The following is a 15793-nucleotide window of genomic DNA, read 5'->3' as shown; positions in this document are numbered from 1 at the left end:
TAATTTTTATATAAAATATAAGAATTTTAAGAAACTCAGGCTAGTTTCATCATGTTTTTTGAAACTTATTTTTAAAAATTGTTTTTATTCTTTAATATCAAAATAATTTTTAAAAACAAGTTCTAAAAAACATGACTAAATAGACATGTTTTACTTTTATTTTAAAAAATTGATGAAAACAACTCTTACTTATTCTTTAAAACCTGTTTTTCATTTAATTTTATTTGTAAAAATTGTTTTTAGAGCACAACAACCAAATAGTAATAAATTTAAAAAAAAAACATTTATGTCTTTAAAAACAAAAAATTATTTTTAAATCACATCATCAAACATACTTTTAATGATTTAATTTTTTTTTAAATTAAAGTATCAAAAGTAAATTTTACATAATCATTAAAAGCTAAAATGATAGCTATTTTTAATTTTTGATGTCTCAAAATTTTAATTATTTTTTAAAAACTATTACATTTTTAAGCATCTAATTTTTTTTGTATTTTATATAAAAGTTAAAAAACAGAAATAGAAATTGTATTCAACAAATGCTTGATGCTTGTTAAATAAGCTTCCTATTTTTTGTTTTTAAAGTTAGAAAATAGTAAGAATTTTTATATAAAATATAATAACTTGTATATAAATAGAATATACTTAAATTATATCCTAGAAAATTACTTCTAAAAATTTTAAAATTTGAGTTAGTAAAATTGTTTTTAATATCTCAAATTTTTTTTTTTAAATAGCTTCTAAAAGTCATTCTCTTATTAGGTAACTCTGTAAAAGTTTGAGTTTTTTTTTTTTTTTTTTTTTTTGAAAACAAAACACCAAAAATTAATTTAACCAACACCTTAAAAAATGGTTGTATTATAAATTTCGTGTTTTGTGAACATATTAGAGTTTTTATATATACATATATATATTTTTTAATGATTCCCAAAAAAAAATTCAAATTTACTATTTAAGTTTAATTTTTTAAGATCCATATAATTTTATTTAACTTTTGTCCATTTTCAACTTTTAATTTTTTTAGGGAGAGTTATGTTTTCAGGCTCAAACTAGGTTTTATTTAAAAATTGTTGGTCCATCTTATGGGCATTGCAACCTAAGAGATGAATTATTAATACACAGCCCCACAAAAACCCCGACATGGTAAACACCCGTAACTTCCCATTTTGCCCTCAATAGGGATGATATAGGACAATCAAATCAACAAGAGAATGCTAAGCAAGAGCCAGGTGAAAAGCCCCTCGTCCTCAACTACTCTTCTTCGTCCCGTACAACTAAGAACCCCTCTTTTTCGTCCTACCCAAGTGGAAGCCTCCTTATCATCGACGAAGTCAGAAATGTAGGACGGGGGGCAAAATTGGAAAAAAAATAATTTCGAGAGGGGCAATGTGTCTCCAAGATGCAAAATTAGCTCTATGGTTAAGCCTTTTTGACCTTTAAATTTTTGGCTCGGTGGCTTAATGGATTAGTGGAAATTTGGTTTTTTAAGTGGGCCACTTGCACCACCTGGGCACTTGTTGGCTTCGCCAATGCTCCTTATCCTAGCATCACCTTCTTGAAGCCTACTTATACAATCATAAAATCTCTTCTTCCTATCCCCCAAGTAAAAACTTTCTTATCCTATCATCACATCCTCAAATCCTACTTGCAAAACCCTACAATCCCCCCATTTCTACTTCAATCTTGATGGTTTGAGGTGAAAATCTCCCTCAAATCTCCTTTACTCCGTCTAAAACCAAAAACCTAAAATTTCTATCATTACCTCGAAACAAATCCGAAAAAACTCATTTTTGGCTTATGAACTTGAGCGTTAGAGATGAAGATTAGAAAAGATAAACGATAAACACTTATTTAAACTATATTATACATTTGATTCCATACTTAATTTGTTAATTTGGATATTTGCATAGTATACACACACCTAATCCAGAAAGACATAATTCTCCCTATTTTCTATTGCTCATTTCCTGCTAAAATATTTTTCTTAATAAAATTTCTAATTGTTAATAAAATACAATGAATAAATTACAATTATTTACCAAAATCATATTTTCAAAAAAATTACATGCTCCATAGGAGCCATGAGGGGATTTCTGGTTCTATCTTCAACAGAAGGACTCAAACTATTCATTTCATTCAAGTAGATCCACCCTGAAAATTTGAAAAGCAAAAAGAAAATAACTATCCCACGACATGGATCATTTCCAGGAACATAATGGCAAAGAAACTAACTATCCCATGCTGCATATAAACCATTTTCCTTTTTGAAAAACAATTTTGCTCATTTCAAACAATCATCTACATAAGATCAACACAATTGTCTCCTGCCGAGTTTTGCCATATTCATCATTTCAATTGAGCAACTGTCAATTTCAATTCCAAGCATCTCTTATTCAGTTTACATATCAAAACTGCTTCAGAAAAGCAATAACCAGATTCCACAACAGATTCTGCTATGCAATGATCCACCTATACTTAACTTAAGCAGCATTATTTGATGAAGATGAATCAATCTGTGTCACTCTACAGACATAAATCTATTATTATAATTGCTCAATTAGCATATTACTTTACAATGAGAGGATATAATTTATTCAACTAACAAGTATTGGCTCTAATGTTTATCATCTGTATCTGGTTTGGCACCAAAATAATTACCAGGTCAGCTGAGTCTCAGAGATGTGGTCATACAACTTAAGGGCAACAAGGCTTAATGAGATGTTGGACCTCTTTTCAGTGTCTCATGCTTGTAAGGCTTTCTCATCTCCATCATCCTGAGAGAGCTGCTTCTCTGCTAACATGGCAGCATGTTGCTCTAAGTACTCTTTGCTATTCATCTCGGTTAATCTGCATCAATTAGTAGCTTCACATTTGTAAGTCACAGTATGAAAAATTACCACATTCAATTTAAATACTCATACAGAACAGCAGGAATGGAGGTAGGAACTTTTTCCTCAAGAGTGTAATAAGCTCTCAGACTGCAAAATTCTTAGAACTTCAAACCTCACTCAATTTTTCAAATATTCAACAATGCTGGTTTTATGATTAGTTTCGGATATCTAATTTAGAAAATGCGCTTTCTTTTTTTCTTTCTATCTTTCTTTCCAATGGCTTGAGATAATTTTATGCCTTTGAATATCAACTTGAGGGACCATGTGGGTTTTTTACTTCAGTCAACATTAGACCCTAAATCCCATGTATCCCACCACTGGGAACCATAACATGAACAAGCAAGGAGGTAACTGCATAAATTTGTCTTCAATATTTTGTGAAAAGAAATTGTGACGTAGGGTTGGAGAGCATCAGGGGGTTGGAATGTGACAGAATTTTGAAGTTTTATGATAGGCTATCTGTCAATTTTTGTTTTCGTTTTTTGTTTTAATCCTTTCCCTTAAACCAACTATAAAACATGACTGTGCTAGGAGATAAAAGCTTATAAAATCCAAACCAACAAGAAAAACAAAATTTGTTGAATGTCTGCAATCAACATCATAGAGCCCTTGTATGGAACTGGTAAACTTGTCTTCAATCTTATATTCAAATAGATTTCCAAATTGTGGAATAAAAAAGATTTCATTAGGAGCTAAAAAAATTTCCTAATCCATTCCTTTTAATTCAACTCCATTGTAACAATAAAGGTATTTCGATATACAAAAACTGGTAGATGTAGAAGTGAATAAAAAAATTATCAAAATGTCTCCCTTTTTTCTATAATCTTCTTATAGGAATAAATTTTCATGCTTCTCTTCTTTTCTTTCTGTTGTTCTTTAACGCTTTATAGGGATAAATGACACTGCACAAGTGGTTTAGTTAGAATTTGGTCAATTTGAACTTATCTACCTTCTTGATAAACAGACCCATATTTCACATTGCATCTACTAGGGGTGAGTCCTAGTTGGCTACTTCACTACTCCCCTTGAGTCTCGACGCTTCACTTGAAAATAGGTGGCAAGGTACTCTTCTTCTAACTGACAATCTTCTCATAGGCTCTTCTTAGTCTTCTTGGAGCTGACAATTGTGTTGGAACCAACAATCTTCTTATGTCTAACAATCTTGCAATATTCTAGGCTCTTACTCTTGGTGCATTTGGGCTTAGCTAAACTCTTGACATTATTATCATATGCTAGCCTTGAATTTCTTTGTTGATTAAGCCTTCTTAAATGCATTTTGTTTTGTTTGTTTTTTGCTTTCTTTTTTCTTGTAGTTATTTTTTATAAAATGTTTTTGGTTTCAGTTTTGTTTTTTGATTTTTTGTGAGGCATCTTTTCTGTTTAAGTTTTGTTGTTATTTTTTTGGGTTTTTAAAAATGTTTTGGTCTTGTTTTGGTTTTTCTATTTTTTTGTGAGGTTTTTTTTTTAAGTTATCTTTTAGTCAATTTCAATACTAAGCTTTTATTAGCCTATTTTTGGATTAAGCTCTTATTAGAACTTCTATGAATCAATTTTTAGATCGAGCTTTTGTTAGCCAATTTTTAAATCAAGCTTTTATCATAGCTTTTAGTAGCCACTTTTTAGACCAAGTGGGCTTTCGGTAAAAATTTAATATTTAATTTTTAATGACTTGAGTTGACTTTAAGTTATATTCATCAAAACTGATTAATTCATTAAATTGATTTACCAAACACCTTTTAAGTTATTTTGCCAAATATACTTGATATACTTAATAAACTAAATTAAAATCATTAAGTCATATTAAGTTGATTTACTAAACACATTTTGAGTTTAATGTATATTCTTTTTGAATGAATAATGGTGCCATTATTATTTTATTTTAGCCCAGAAAAAAAATTAGGCAAAAAATAGAGACCATAAAAGGATATAAATAATGAATCTTAATATTTGAAAGATCTCTAAATAATGAGATAATGAATAAAAGACTTTCAATAGAGTCATGTAAACCCCTATCAATAGATCAAATTCCCTATTAATGAAGAATTATAAATAAAAGTTGGCAGGACAAATGCTTCTGCACCTGTAAAACTCTTGAAGAATAGAGACATGCACTGAGAGTCCTATAACAATAAAATTTTTGGCCAAATAGAGAATGCAAGAAATATTCTCCCATACAACTCTAAAATGATAGAGAGGGAATTAACAATAGAGAATACAAAGATATCATCTAATAGAAACCTTAAGGCTATGTTTGGTTCTAAGGAAAGTACTAAGGAATGGAACGGAAAAAAAATTACTAAAGAAAATGATATTTGCATGTTTAGTTTACTATAGAAAATATAAAAGAAAATCAAATATATACTTAAAATTAATTAAAACCTTGTGCATCTTCAAACTACCTTGCATACATCCTGTATGCTTTGTGGCTGTTTGCCTTTGATAATATTACTTCATGTTTATTTATCAAAAAAAATTAGTGCATTTTCAAATTATTTAATCTTTATACAAAAGAGGAAAAAATAAATGAAATTAGTTTGAAGAAGCATGTAAAAATAACATACTTTTGTAGAGCATGTTCTTATAATAACGAGGACACTCAATATTAATCTTTGAAATAGATGGATTTGATGTTCCCATTTCAGCAAAGGTTCCTTTCAAGAAAGAGAGCTTAATGAGAAGGAGTCCCTATAAGCAGAGGTTTTGTGTTTATCTAGGAATCAAAATTAATAATATTATAAAGAAATCAAAACTTGAGGATTTGAAGTTAACGAGGAAAAAGTCTTCCCTGGTTGTGGAATAAATATTATTCCCCAGCACTACATAGTGAATAGTATAATGAGAGTTCTAGAGAGAGAGAGAGAGAGAGCTCCAAGTGACATTTCATAAAATGTATGTTACTTTTGTATGTCTGCAAAAGTCAAAGGGCATATACAAGAAGGGTCCCATGTCAGAAAGGTTTTTGCAAGAAAAGCAAAAAATTCTCCTAATCCATAAAGAGGTCCTTGAAAGAAAAGAGAAAATTCTCTTAATCCATTTCTTTATCAGATGTAAGTTGTAACAATAAAATAATTACAATACATAAAAACTTGTAGATGTGGATAAAAAAGATGCTAAGATGTCTCCATTTTTTTTCCATATTTTAAAAAGATTATAGAGAAAAAGGGAGACATCTTTGAAATATTTTTCTTTTTCCCCTTCTATAAGTTTTTTTGTATTATAATTCTTTTATTGTTGCATCCAAGAATGAAAATATTGGAAATTCATGAAAAATCGATGGTTGGATTTTAGGGAAACAGAAAATCCAGAAAAAAAATCTCTATGAGACAAAGATTAATTAAAACATAGAAATATTAAAAAAAAAACTCAAAGAAATAATAAAACAAACAATAATACACATGTTGAAGGTTTTTTTATTAAAAAAATACATGTATGATAAGACAATAATATGTAATACTTGAAAACACATTCAATACTAAAATAATGATCTATGTAGTTTAAATGTATTTAATGATATAAAAGAAATAATGATACATGTATAATTATTTTAAAAACAATTGTGGAGGGACTGAATTTTTTTTTTGATAGGTAAATTTTTTGTCCCCATTGGGACTTGAACCTGGAACCTCCCACGATATTGTGGAGGGGCTGAATATTGGCAATGGTGCAAGAAAATTAGAGATAAAATTGCCAAAAAATTGAGAATCAGCAACTTTTTTTTAGTGAAATTCACCAAATGCCTCCCTACCCGACTTTAACTCCTGATTTTCATTTCAGACCTCACCAATTTCAGCTTCTATAGTTTGGTGTTAACGCTATGGGAATCAATGATAAAGACGTCATCTCCCATTGATGCGATCAAGGTGTGCAGAGTAGCAAAAAATTTTGCATCCAAACACATCACCTCTTCAGCTTCGGTCTTTGAGAAGGGTTAACCATGGGGGCTAATGGCAAATGTAGAAGGCACAATACAAATTGAGCCAAGAGTGCACATGAGTCTAAAAACACGAAGTGTAAGAACCGAGAAGATTGCAAGACTGCAGGCCGAGAGTCTAGATGAGTCCAAATGCATAAAGAGTAACAACCAAGAAGATTGTAAGATTGTTACATGTAAGATTGTTGGATCCAAGAAGATTGCTACCTTCAAGATGATTGTTAGCTCTAAGAAGATTAAGATGACTCTCTTGCCACTTGTTCTCAAGCCAAAGTGAATATTAAGAAGAGCCCCTTGCCACTTGTCTTCTAGCTAAGGCGCCAAGTACTTGAGGAGAGCAGCGTAATAACCAACTTGAACTTGCCCTAGTAGATGTAATGTGGAGGTTGGGTTTCTTTTTTTTTTTTTAATTTTGAGTAGATTGATAAACCACTTGTATAGAGTCATGGGGACCTATGAATGATTTATGATAGTGAGTCGCTCTCCTTAAAGAACATATGTGTGGGAATGTCTTCCTATAATAAAATTTAAAATATTATATAGAAAAACAAGAGAACATTTTTTATACATCTCTACAAAGTTTTTTGTATTGTCATTCATTTATTGTTGCAGTTAATAAAAGAATGGATTACGAGTTTTTTTTTTTTTGGCCCCTATAGCTTCGAGACATCTCTTAAAACTAGAGGGCACTTCACTGAAGTTCAAAAATCTACTACTAACCAGTATGAGTGATTGTAGAAGATAATCGCTTAATGCTCTATCTATTGAACAGTGATAAGTAACAATGTGTTGAACGTTAGAAATAGAGTAAGGTGTTCTACTGCAATACACTATAGGTTGATTCATTTATTCTTAAGCCTTGTTTGGAGAACTACTTCAATCCGAAAAGCACTACTTAAAGGTAAACACAACTTTCAAGAATATTAGAATAGAATTCTCAAACATAGGGTCCATACTTCCCAACATGATTTATCTTTGTTTTGGAAAGTACAGAGATCCTTCCTAAAATACGATACAGAAGGAGATTTTTATTTAATAAAATTTTTAAAAATGCTAAAATTATCCTATATTTAACAAAACCATTTTTGAAATATAGTCCCAAGTATAAAATCAATCACACAACAACAATTATTTCTACTAGCACTAAAAAGCTATCCCAAACAATCCTTTGGTGTCAACAATTTTAATAAGATTGGAAGATAATCAGGATGAAAATTCAGAAGCTCCATTCTTCAGTACCATTACTAAAGAAAACATTGTTCATAAGGGGAAAACCACAGCTAGAAAGTTTGTCGGGTTAGGGGAAAAAGAAACTGCTAGAGGTGAATGTTTTATAAAGCATTGTGTTTGTTGAGAAATTTTCTACCAATTTAAAGATCTGTTGGTTAAAGTGAAAACTAGTATGATTAGGTGAAGGAAAGGAAAGAGATTCCAATTTAGTAAAATAAATTCTTAAGCCATGTTGAAACAAGTTTTTTTGAAAGCATATCATACCTACTAATAGTGCGGTCTTTTGCAAATCCCAGTTCATTGTCCACACAAAGGTCAAAATCATCATTTTTCCTTGATCTTGATGAGGTTCTAGGAGCCATATTTTGGGCATCAGCAATTGTCACAATCCTTTCAAAAAGTTGAAGAGGACTTCCCTCAGCTGTGCATAACAGTCTGGCCTTGTTCTCGTACATCACCTGTAATTGCAATAAGAGAGACACATCAAATTAAGATTAATTTCTCATGAAAAAACAATTTCCCCATTTGAAAGTCCAGGAAAGTTGTATGAGAGACATGCAAGGTCCAAAATTCATTAAAAAATATTTTCTAATAATCAAGAGGTCATAGTTCAGTAAAAAGGCATTAACAAGCACTAGATCAAAGATTTTGCAGAAGTTCAAACCAAATTCGGCAGAATGCATGGATTGTTAAAGAACAGAATAAACATCATGAGTGATGATTTAGAAATATTATCATCTATCATTTCAGGCTATCATATGGTTAAAATATATAAATATATATATAAAAAAATGCCCACGAAATCCTAAGAATAATTGCTTTCACATGCAAACACAAAACAAAAAATGGCCCATTAAAGGCTCTATGCTGAAAACAAAGTTGTGGTTCAATTTTCATGAGACAACCAAACATGACCTTTCAATAAGAAGGCATCACCTCATTTTCTTGATTTGCTATGCATAGAACACTTGGTCTCATATATGACCTGAATTGAACCAACTTTGAGGTCAAACAACTTCTAATGGCTTCCAAAAAGTTTTACCACTCGATCAATTTTAAACATAATTATATATCCAAGCCAGCTTCACAGGAAATTGGTTTTGCAATCACCAAGCAAATTGCATAAGAATCTGTAGGTTCTCTCCAAACATTTGAGATGACCCTTGGATCACCTAGGAAAGCTAGGGGAGTTGCTTTGAATGCTATTAAAGAGGAGTCCCTAAGTTCCGAAAGTGAAGATGATGAGAAAATGTCAAAGAGAATTTACAAGGTTTGTTAGAAAATTTAAGTAGTACATGAAATTCAGAAAATCCAAGAAGAGATCAAATGATGGTAAAAAATGGAGGAACTCAATTGGAAAAGAGAAAAAGGCGTGAAAAAGGAGTTGGAAATTGAATGTTTTAAATGTGAGGGAAAAGGCCACTTTGCATTTGAATGTCCCATAATAAAAAAGAATAAAAAGGTCATGCAAGTCACTTGGTGGTAGCTAAAGCTTGAAGGTTCTAGGAAAGTGGTTCGGGAGAGGATGGGAGGCTTGGGCTAGGAAAAACCTTGTATTCAGCTAATTTTTCTTCATAGTGGATTATATGATTGCTTGAGGCCCATGGTTTTTTATCTTTTTCAAAGGTTTTCCACATTAAAAAATTAGTGTCATTGTCTCTCTATTCTATCTTGTCTTTTGACATTAATTTCTCCAAACTTTTCCTCAAATGCTAGACAAAAATGAAGGAGAGAATGAGGGGAGAAGTTGCCATAATATTTTTGTAAGAGTGCAAGGGAAACTGAATGCTCAAGGATGGTTAAGTAATCAACTTAAAATTTAACAAAGCTGAATTAATATTATAGCATTAGCACTGGTCGAACAAATTGAGAATGAATTGGACATACATCAACTAAAGTGACAAATCGATATGCTGCTGTTCTATTGTGAAGCCCAAAAATTGGCACACCTTCCAGTGCTAGGGTATGAAATTTTTCTGCAAAAAGATAAGGATCAAAACAGTTTAAGAATTCATTCTAAAAAGAAAAGATATTCATAAAAGCATTAAGTTATGCACCAATAATTTTTCAAAAAAGAAAAAAATCCGAATTTTTTTGGACTGCTAGACATTGGGAATGCAGGAAGATATTTAGGACCAACCACTTGAGCAGCTTCTACTTGGGAAATGTGCTGTGCCAAGCTGACAATATTGTACAGCCTAATGAACAATGAACCCAAAAAGAACCAAAAAAAATCTGAACAAGTCAAAGCATTTTGTATTTGCACAGAAAACTGAAGAAAATAGAGTAAAAGTCTGGAAATAGAATTATAATTCAAACAACATGAACAGAAGAGTCCAGTCATATGCAACTTCAAAACTACGGTAAGTTGCAGAGGATTTGGATAGTTAACTATCAATTTCCTGTATATGCAATAATCAACTAATCTCAACAAAACTTAACCCAACTATCAGGCATCTGCTATACGAATCCTAATGTGCAATAGAGTCTCACTACAAATGACTTACTGAACAGGCCAAAGTAATCTGCAGCTCCAAGGGGTTTGTCACAGAGATCCTCAAAAGGAAAATATGCACATCCATTAGCACCCAAAGAAATCTGGCAAGGAAAAGAAAATTTGACTACGTAACTACTCTTTATATTCCTCTGCAAAGGAGAAAATTTATTTAGCATATACCTGCAATTTCCGTCCCATGACAACTTCCACCTCTTGTGGGACAGCAGTATGTTCTCCAATCAAATGTTGAAACTTTTGCTTAACAAGGCCTGATGCATCTTTCTCAATGAAGAAGAAACCTTGCTCAGCCTGTAGTTCAAGTGTAATCATGAAAAATTAGAACTGGCAATTTAAAAATGAAAAGGAATTACTAACTGAGAATGAAGAAGTGAACTACCAAGAAATTTATACTTAAAAGGGTTAATATTCATACCGAAGTCATTTTCCGATAATCTATTGACGAACCAATTTCATGAATTATACATCTTTCCTACATAAAAAGAAAAGCAACCACTTATTGACTGAATGTGAAATTATGGTCCATGGAGGATGAAAAGTATGAGTGTATGGTTATTGAACACTTTAACTTCACATATAACACAACATGCATGCAGACCCAGACCAAGGATTCCTCACAGTTTCAGGCATTACTGAAAGTGACAAATAGACTGATTCAAACCAAATAAGCTTGAAAGTATAACAGAAGAGGCTTAGTATGGATTCAATATATATGTGTGTGTGTGTGTGTGTGTGTGTGTGTGTGTGTGTGAGAGAGAGAGAGAGAGAGAGAGAGAGAGAATATATATATATATATATATTTCTCCTGTCATTGACTTCTCATATTTTGGGCCAATGCAACTAAAGCTCACAAGCTGAGCCTGTCAAACTATCATAAAATGTGAAATGACATCCACTTTTGACACAACCGAAGCTTACTGGTCTTGTGACTGTCTAATCACCATATTAAGTAAGGAAACATTATACATACCTTTAAAGTGGAAATGAAGGGGAGAAAAAGATCCCTCTGCAATCCACCTTCATACAATTTATCCGGGGCTCGATTTGATGTTGAAACAAGAATCTATAATTGCCTCCAATCAATAGTATAAACCAAAATAGAAATTAATTTTATTTCCAGCAGAAAATTCATAGATTTATATTATATAAAAGGCCATATAACTGAGAATATTAAAACTTAAAACTACTCACACAGCCATTGCTGAATAAATGTCCGAAAAGACGGTTCAGTATCAATGCATCAGCAACATCAGTCACCTATGAAAACCACTCAAAAAAGGGAAATTCAACAAACGACCCCAAAAATATAAGACTATCAAATATGATTGACAACCTGAAGCACCAACATGCATATCTATTTCTAGTATACCATGAATTCATCAAGACATAACAAAATTGCTTCATCGGATATCTCTCCTGCAACAACTTCAAGTGGATCTGCTACACCCTTGTGCCTCTGCAATTACAAAAACTACAAGTTAAATTTAATTCAAAGTCCGCATTTTATTCCCATGTAAGTTCAGAAAAAGCATGTTCAAAGTTGGTTCCAAGTGATAATAAAGTTTGTGTTATGATCATAATAGAAAAATTTGTGTCCCAATTATAAGATCTAGCTGTCTTTCATCAAATGTTAATGAAAAAAATGAGAGAGAATAGTGAATGACTAAAAGAAAAGCTAGATTAGACAAAATTAAGCAAAACCAATACCAGTCAGTGATATAAGGTTAATGTAGCCTATAAGGCCATAAATATCGCATATCCAGGATATTGCCCACTGACCAAAGGAATATTCTGGTCTGGCTGATAATATACTGCAGATTTTTTATGAAGTACAAGAATGAAAATCGCTAATTATGTACATATTATTTCAATTTTAATATCTTAATCACAATAATCATTTGTGTCAAAACAATTTTCCATTTACATTGAACTCTTCCTTCATGTTGGAAAAACCACATACATTATGGACAATAACTAATCAAAACAATCGTTTTTTGTCTAATATACTTTCCTTTTAAATCAGAAATTTCCATTGCTCTGGACTGAAGTATACATCATAGATCTGTATTCTTACTTGCAAGCGGCTATGAACAACCAGCATGAAGTCATGAAAATGAATCCTTCTTTTCCTCCAGCTGTCTGGCCTGAGAAAGTGGAAACTAGTATTAGATAATGAAAAGACTACGAATGGTGATGAGGCAAAGTTGATAATGAAGCTAACAAATAGAAATCTTAAAAACCACTCTTAGATATAGTTCACATTTACTAGGATTGGTTCTCAATTCTAGTCAATACTTAAATTAGCTTCTTAGAGAAAAATGCTATAGCTAATAAAATCACCATGGTACACTTACAGTTGGTTGAAGAACAAGTCCATCAACATAGTTTTCCCTGTGCCAACTCCTCCATAAAGATAGAGTCCTTTCACAGGTGAATATGAAGATTGTGGTATGAAGCGGGACCACAACCACCGACTCCTGAAGACAAACAAAACGATAACTAAATGGAAAAATGATATAGAAAACAAGCTATAAGAAAATTTTAAGACTCTGATGCAAAATGGAACATCAAGAAGCCTGTGCAAAGAATATAAACATGATTTTCTATATAGATATGTGCTTCAGGATAGCAGAGATATAAGGAGCCAGAGGAGTATTTACCTCCCAGCTTTCTCAGAAGCTGTATAGCGATCCAAACTGCAGGCATCGGCTGACATTACAAGGTCATCATAGAGTCTCTGAAGTTCTCTTAAGGTGCCTACCTGCAAATATTAGTCGGAATATTCTTCTATTAAAAAATTGGATGAGAGACAAATCCAAATAAGTGTCTGGACCAATTTAGGAAATAACACACTCATCTCTCAGCCATAAATTTAGAAATAAGTACACATACCTTCTGCAGAAGACATAAAGTGGGCAAGAAAGGAGGAAAAAAGGTCAATTCAACTAAGTATTGTAGAATAAGTTGGCTGAGTTAAGGTGATCTTTGCCCAAGAAGGGAAAAAAGTCATGTTTTATTTCTTCTCTTTTCCTGAACTGTAAACAGTGGAGAAAATGAGACTTCATATTTCTTTTGTTCAGTTTTCTTGGTGAAATGGGGTCGGTCCTGAATCTAATTTCATTGTACATTATTAAACAGCATCAGAGACCAATCCTGAGTCTAACCATATGGTGGTGCAACTCACAAGTTATACTCAAAAGGTGCTCATTACAAAAACCATCCAGGTTGAGGGCATAAAAACTATTCAATTCACTGTGCTGGATTTGTACACAGGTATGCAAAGAAGAATCAAACTTGTTGTCATACCTGACAGTTATCACCATCCACAAGTTCACCCTCAGCAATTCTTCGGTCATACTCCACAAGTGGCCCTGCTCTGCTTACCTCTTTTACTGAACCAATGACAATCACAACCAACAAAGATGAGAAAATCAATTTCTCTGAAATCAGCTCATATGTCCTTTGGTTGCACTAGATTAGGACCTTTGGAATGGAACTTAGGGGCTCCAATTCCACAGTTTGTCTGCTTAATATACCAAAGCATTGAATTGATTTTCAGTTCTATATTTGATTCTATGCCCCAAATGCAGAAAAACAATTCCACAGTAAAATCTAGATTTTCAAATTCCAGAGATCGTATTCCAAAGCATATCCAATTCTGTGTAACCAAATACAAACAAAAACTGAAAAGGACTAGAAGATGATTATTAGAAGACAACCTTCATTAGCAACTTTTGCAGAATCAGTGACCAGATTTCTTGTAACCATAGACACGGGGAGTAAATATCTAGCAATTCCAGCATTGTGAAGGGGCTTGGAAGCACCACTCGTCTGCCAATTTACGGAAACCTTTTGCCTCCTTGACAAGTCACTCAGGAAGCTGTATCGTCGATGTTGAAAAGCTGATCTAAATTGACGGACATACAGAACAAATGTTCTCATCTTTAATCATAGACCAACCAGATGAGAATTTGCAGAAAACCACCCTGATAAATAAGAGAGATTCAGGAGTGGTCCAAATTCTCACAAAGATCAAATGCACTGAAATTAAAAGTTCAAAGTAGAACATTTCTCAATTCTACAACAGAAATTGCGCAACAGTAAATAATAATAAGAAATTTTCAATATATAATTAGCTCTCAAATATCCAAAATCACATAAAATTTTCAAAGATACTTGTGGCTAAGTAAGATGAAGATTCAATCGATAATGGCATAAAAAACCAAAATTCAAACCCTATATTAGAAAAAAAAAAAAAAAAGTCCTTAATATGCATCAAACGAAACAATAGATTATCAAACCAAAATAACCAAAAAAAGAAAAAAAAAAAGACAGAGAGAGAGAGAGAGATAGAATCAGAATCTACCAGAAAGTCAAACAACAAATAAAAAACAGAGTACTATCACATCATTTTCTTGCAACACCAATCCGGTTGAACTCAAGCCGAAAATCAAAAAGTAAAACTAAAAATTAAAAATTGAAAAACAAAAGTAACAGCAATGCATGAACAGATGAACGGAAAGGAATCAAACTCGCACCTGCTTCACCGGATTGATTCCCAAAGAAAATCTGATGTTTGATCAATGAGTAATCGTCAGCTTCGAACGAAATTCACTATAAAACTTTTTTCCAAAAATGGAAAAAAGAAAAAGGACTTTCTGTTGTATCTGCCGATAGTACGGAACCCTAAGTTTCAGGAGGAGTCGCCGGAAGAGAAAAGGCGAGGCGTCTCATGTTACGAGCCTCTGCCTTTTACACGTTTTTTCTGCGCTGTTTTGGACTTACAACTCTGAGCTGCCTATGTTATTATTATTACTATATTTTATCTAAGGCTCCAGATTTAGGCTATTCCCAAGGTTTGTTTCTGTTAGTTTCACGAGTTCTGTATTTGCCTTGGAAGCAACCAAGCATGGCCTTGGAAAACATGAAAATTAAGGAAAAGGAAATTGAAAATGAGGGCGCAAAACGCGAGCACTCCTTCAATTTTTGTTGGAATGGAGAAATTTTGGGATGTGGGCCCACGTTTATCAGAACCCATCGCCACGGCATCATAATCCTTTTCTGTGGACCCACACTACACGTTACCCTCTGGGTTTTGTTCCGGTGCAGCTGCGGTCGGTTACATCATTCACGTCGACAGTTCGGAAAGGGCCTGTGACTGTTTTGCGTTACCCTGTGTTTGAGGGGTTGACTGAATAGTGATTTGTTGCTGTTTTAAATGATGTG

The 15793-nt window shown here is 32.6% G+C and overlaps 1 protein-coding gene across 1 annotated transcript; it reads right to left on the bottom strand.

Annotated features, from left to right (window-relative positions):
- Positions 1-2346: 2346 nt before the first annotated feature.
- On the bottom strand, positions 2347-15793 carry LOC100260349 (uncharacterized). The gene is made up of 15 exons (XM_010658343.3): positions 15106-15793; positions 14287-14553; positions 13874-13959; positions 13228-13328; positions 12922-13044; positions 12642-12711; positions 11937-12023; positions 11759-11824; positions 11538-11630; positions 10983-11039; positions 10730-10858; positions 10560-10650; positions 9940-10028; positions 8317-8510; positions 2347-2847 (listed from the first exon to the last, which is right to left on the bottom strand). The coding sequence occupies exons 2-15, from the start codon at positions 14507-14509 to the stop codon at positions 2742-2744; spliced, it is 1515 nt and encodes a 504-aa protein (XP_010656645.1). The 5' UTR covers positions 14510-14553; positions 15106-15793; the 3' UTR covers positions 2347-2741.

Source organism: Vitis vinifera, chromosome 11 (assembly GCF_030704535.1).
Source record: "Vitis vinifera cultivar Pinot Noir 40024 chromosome 11, ASM3070453v1".
In the NCBI taxonomy this organism is placed as follows: Eukaryota; Viridiplantae; Streptophyta; class Magnoliopsida; order Vitales; family Vitaceae; genus Vitis; species Vitis vinifera.
This window is presented reverse-complemented; position numbering and strand designations above follow the sequence as displayed.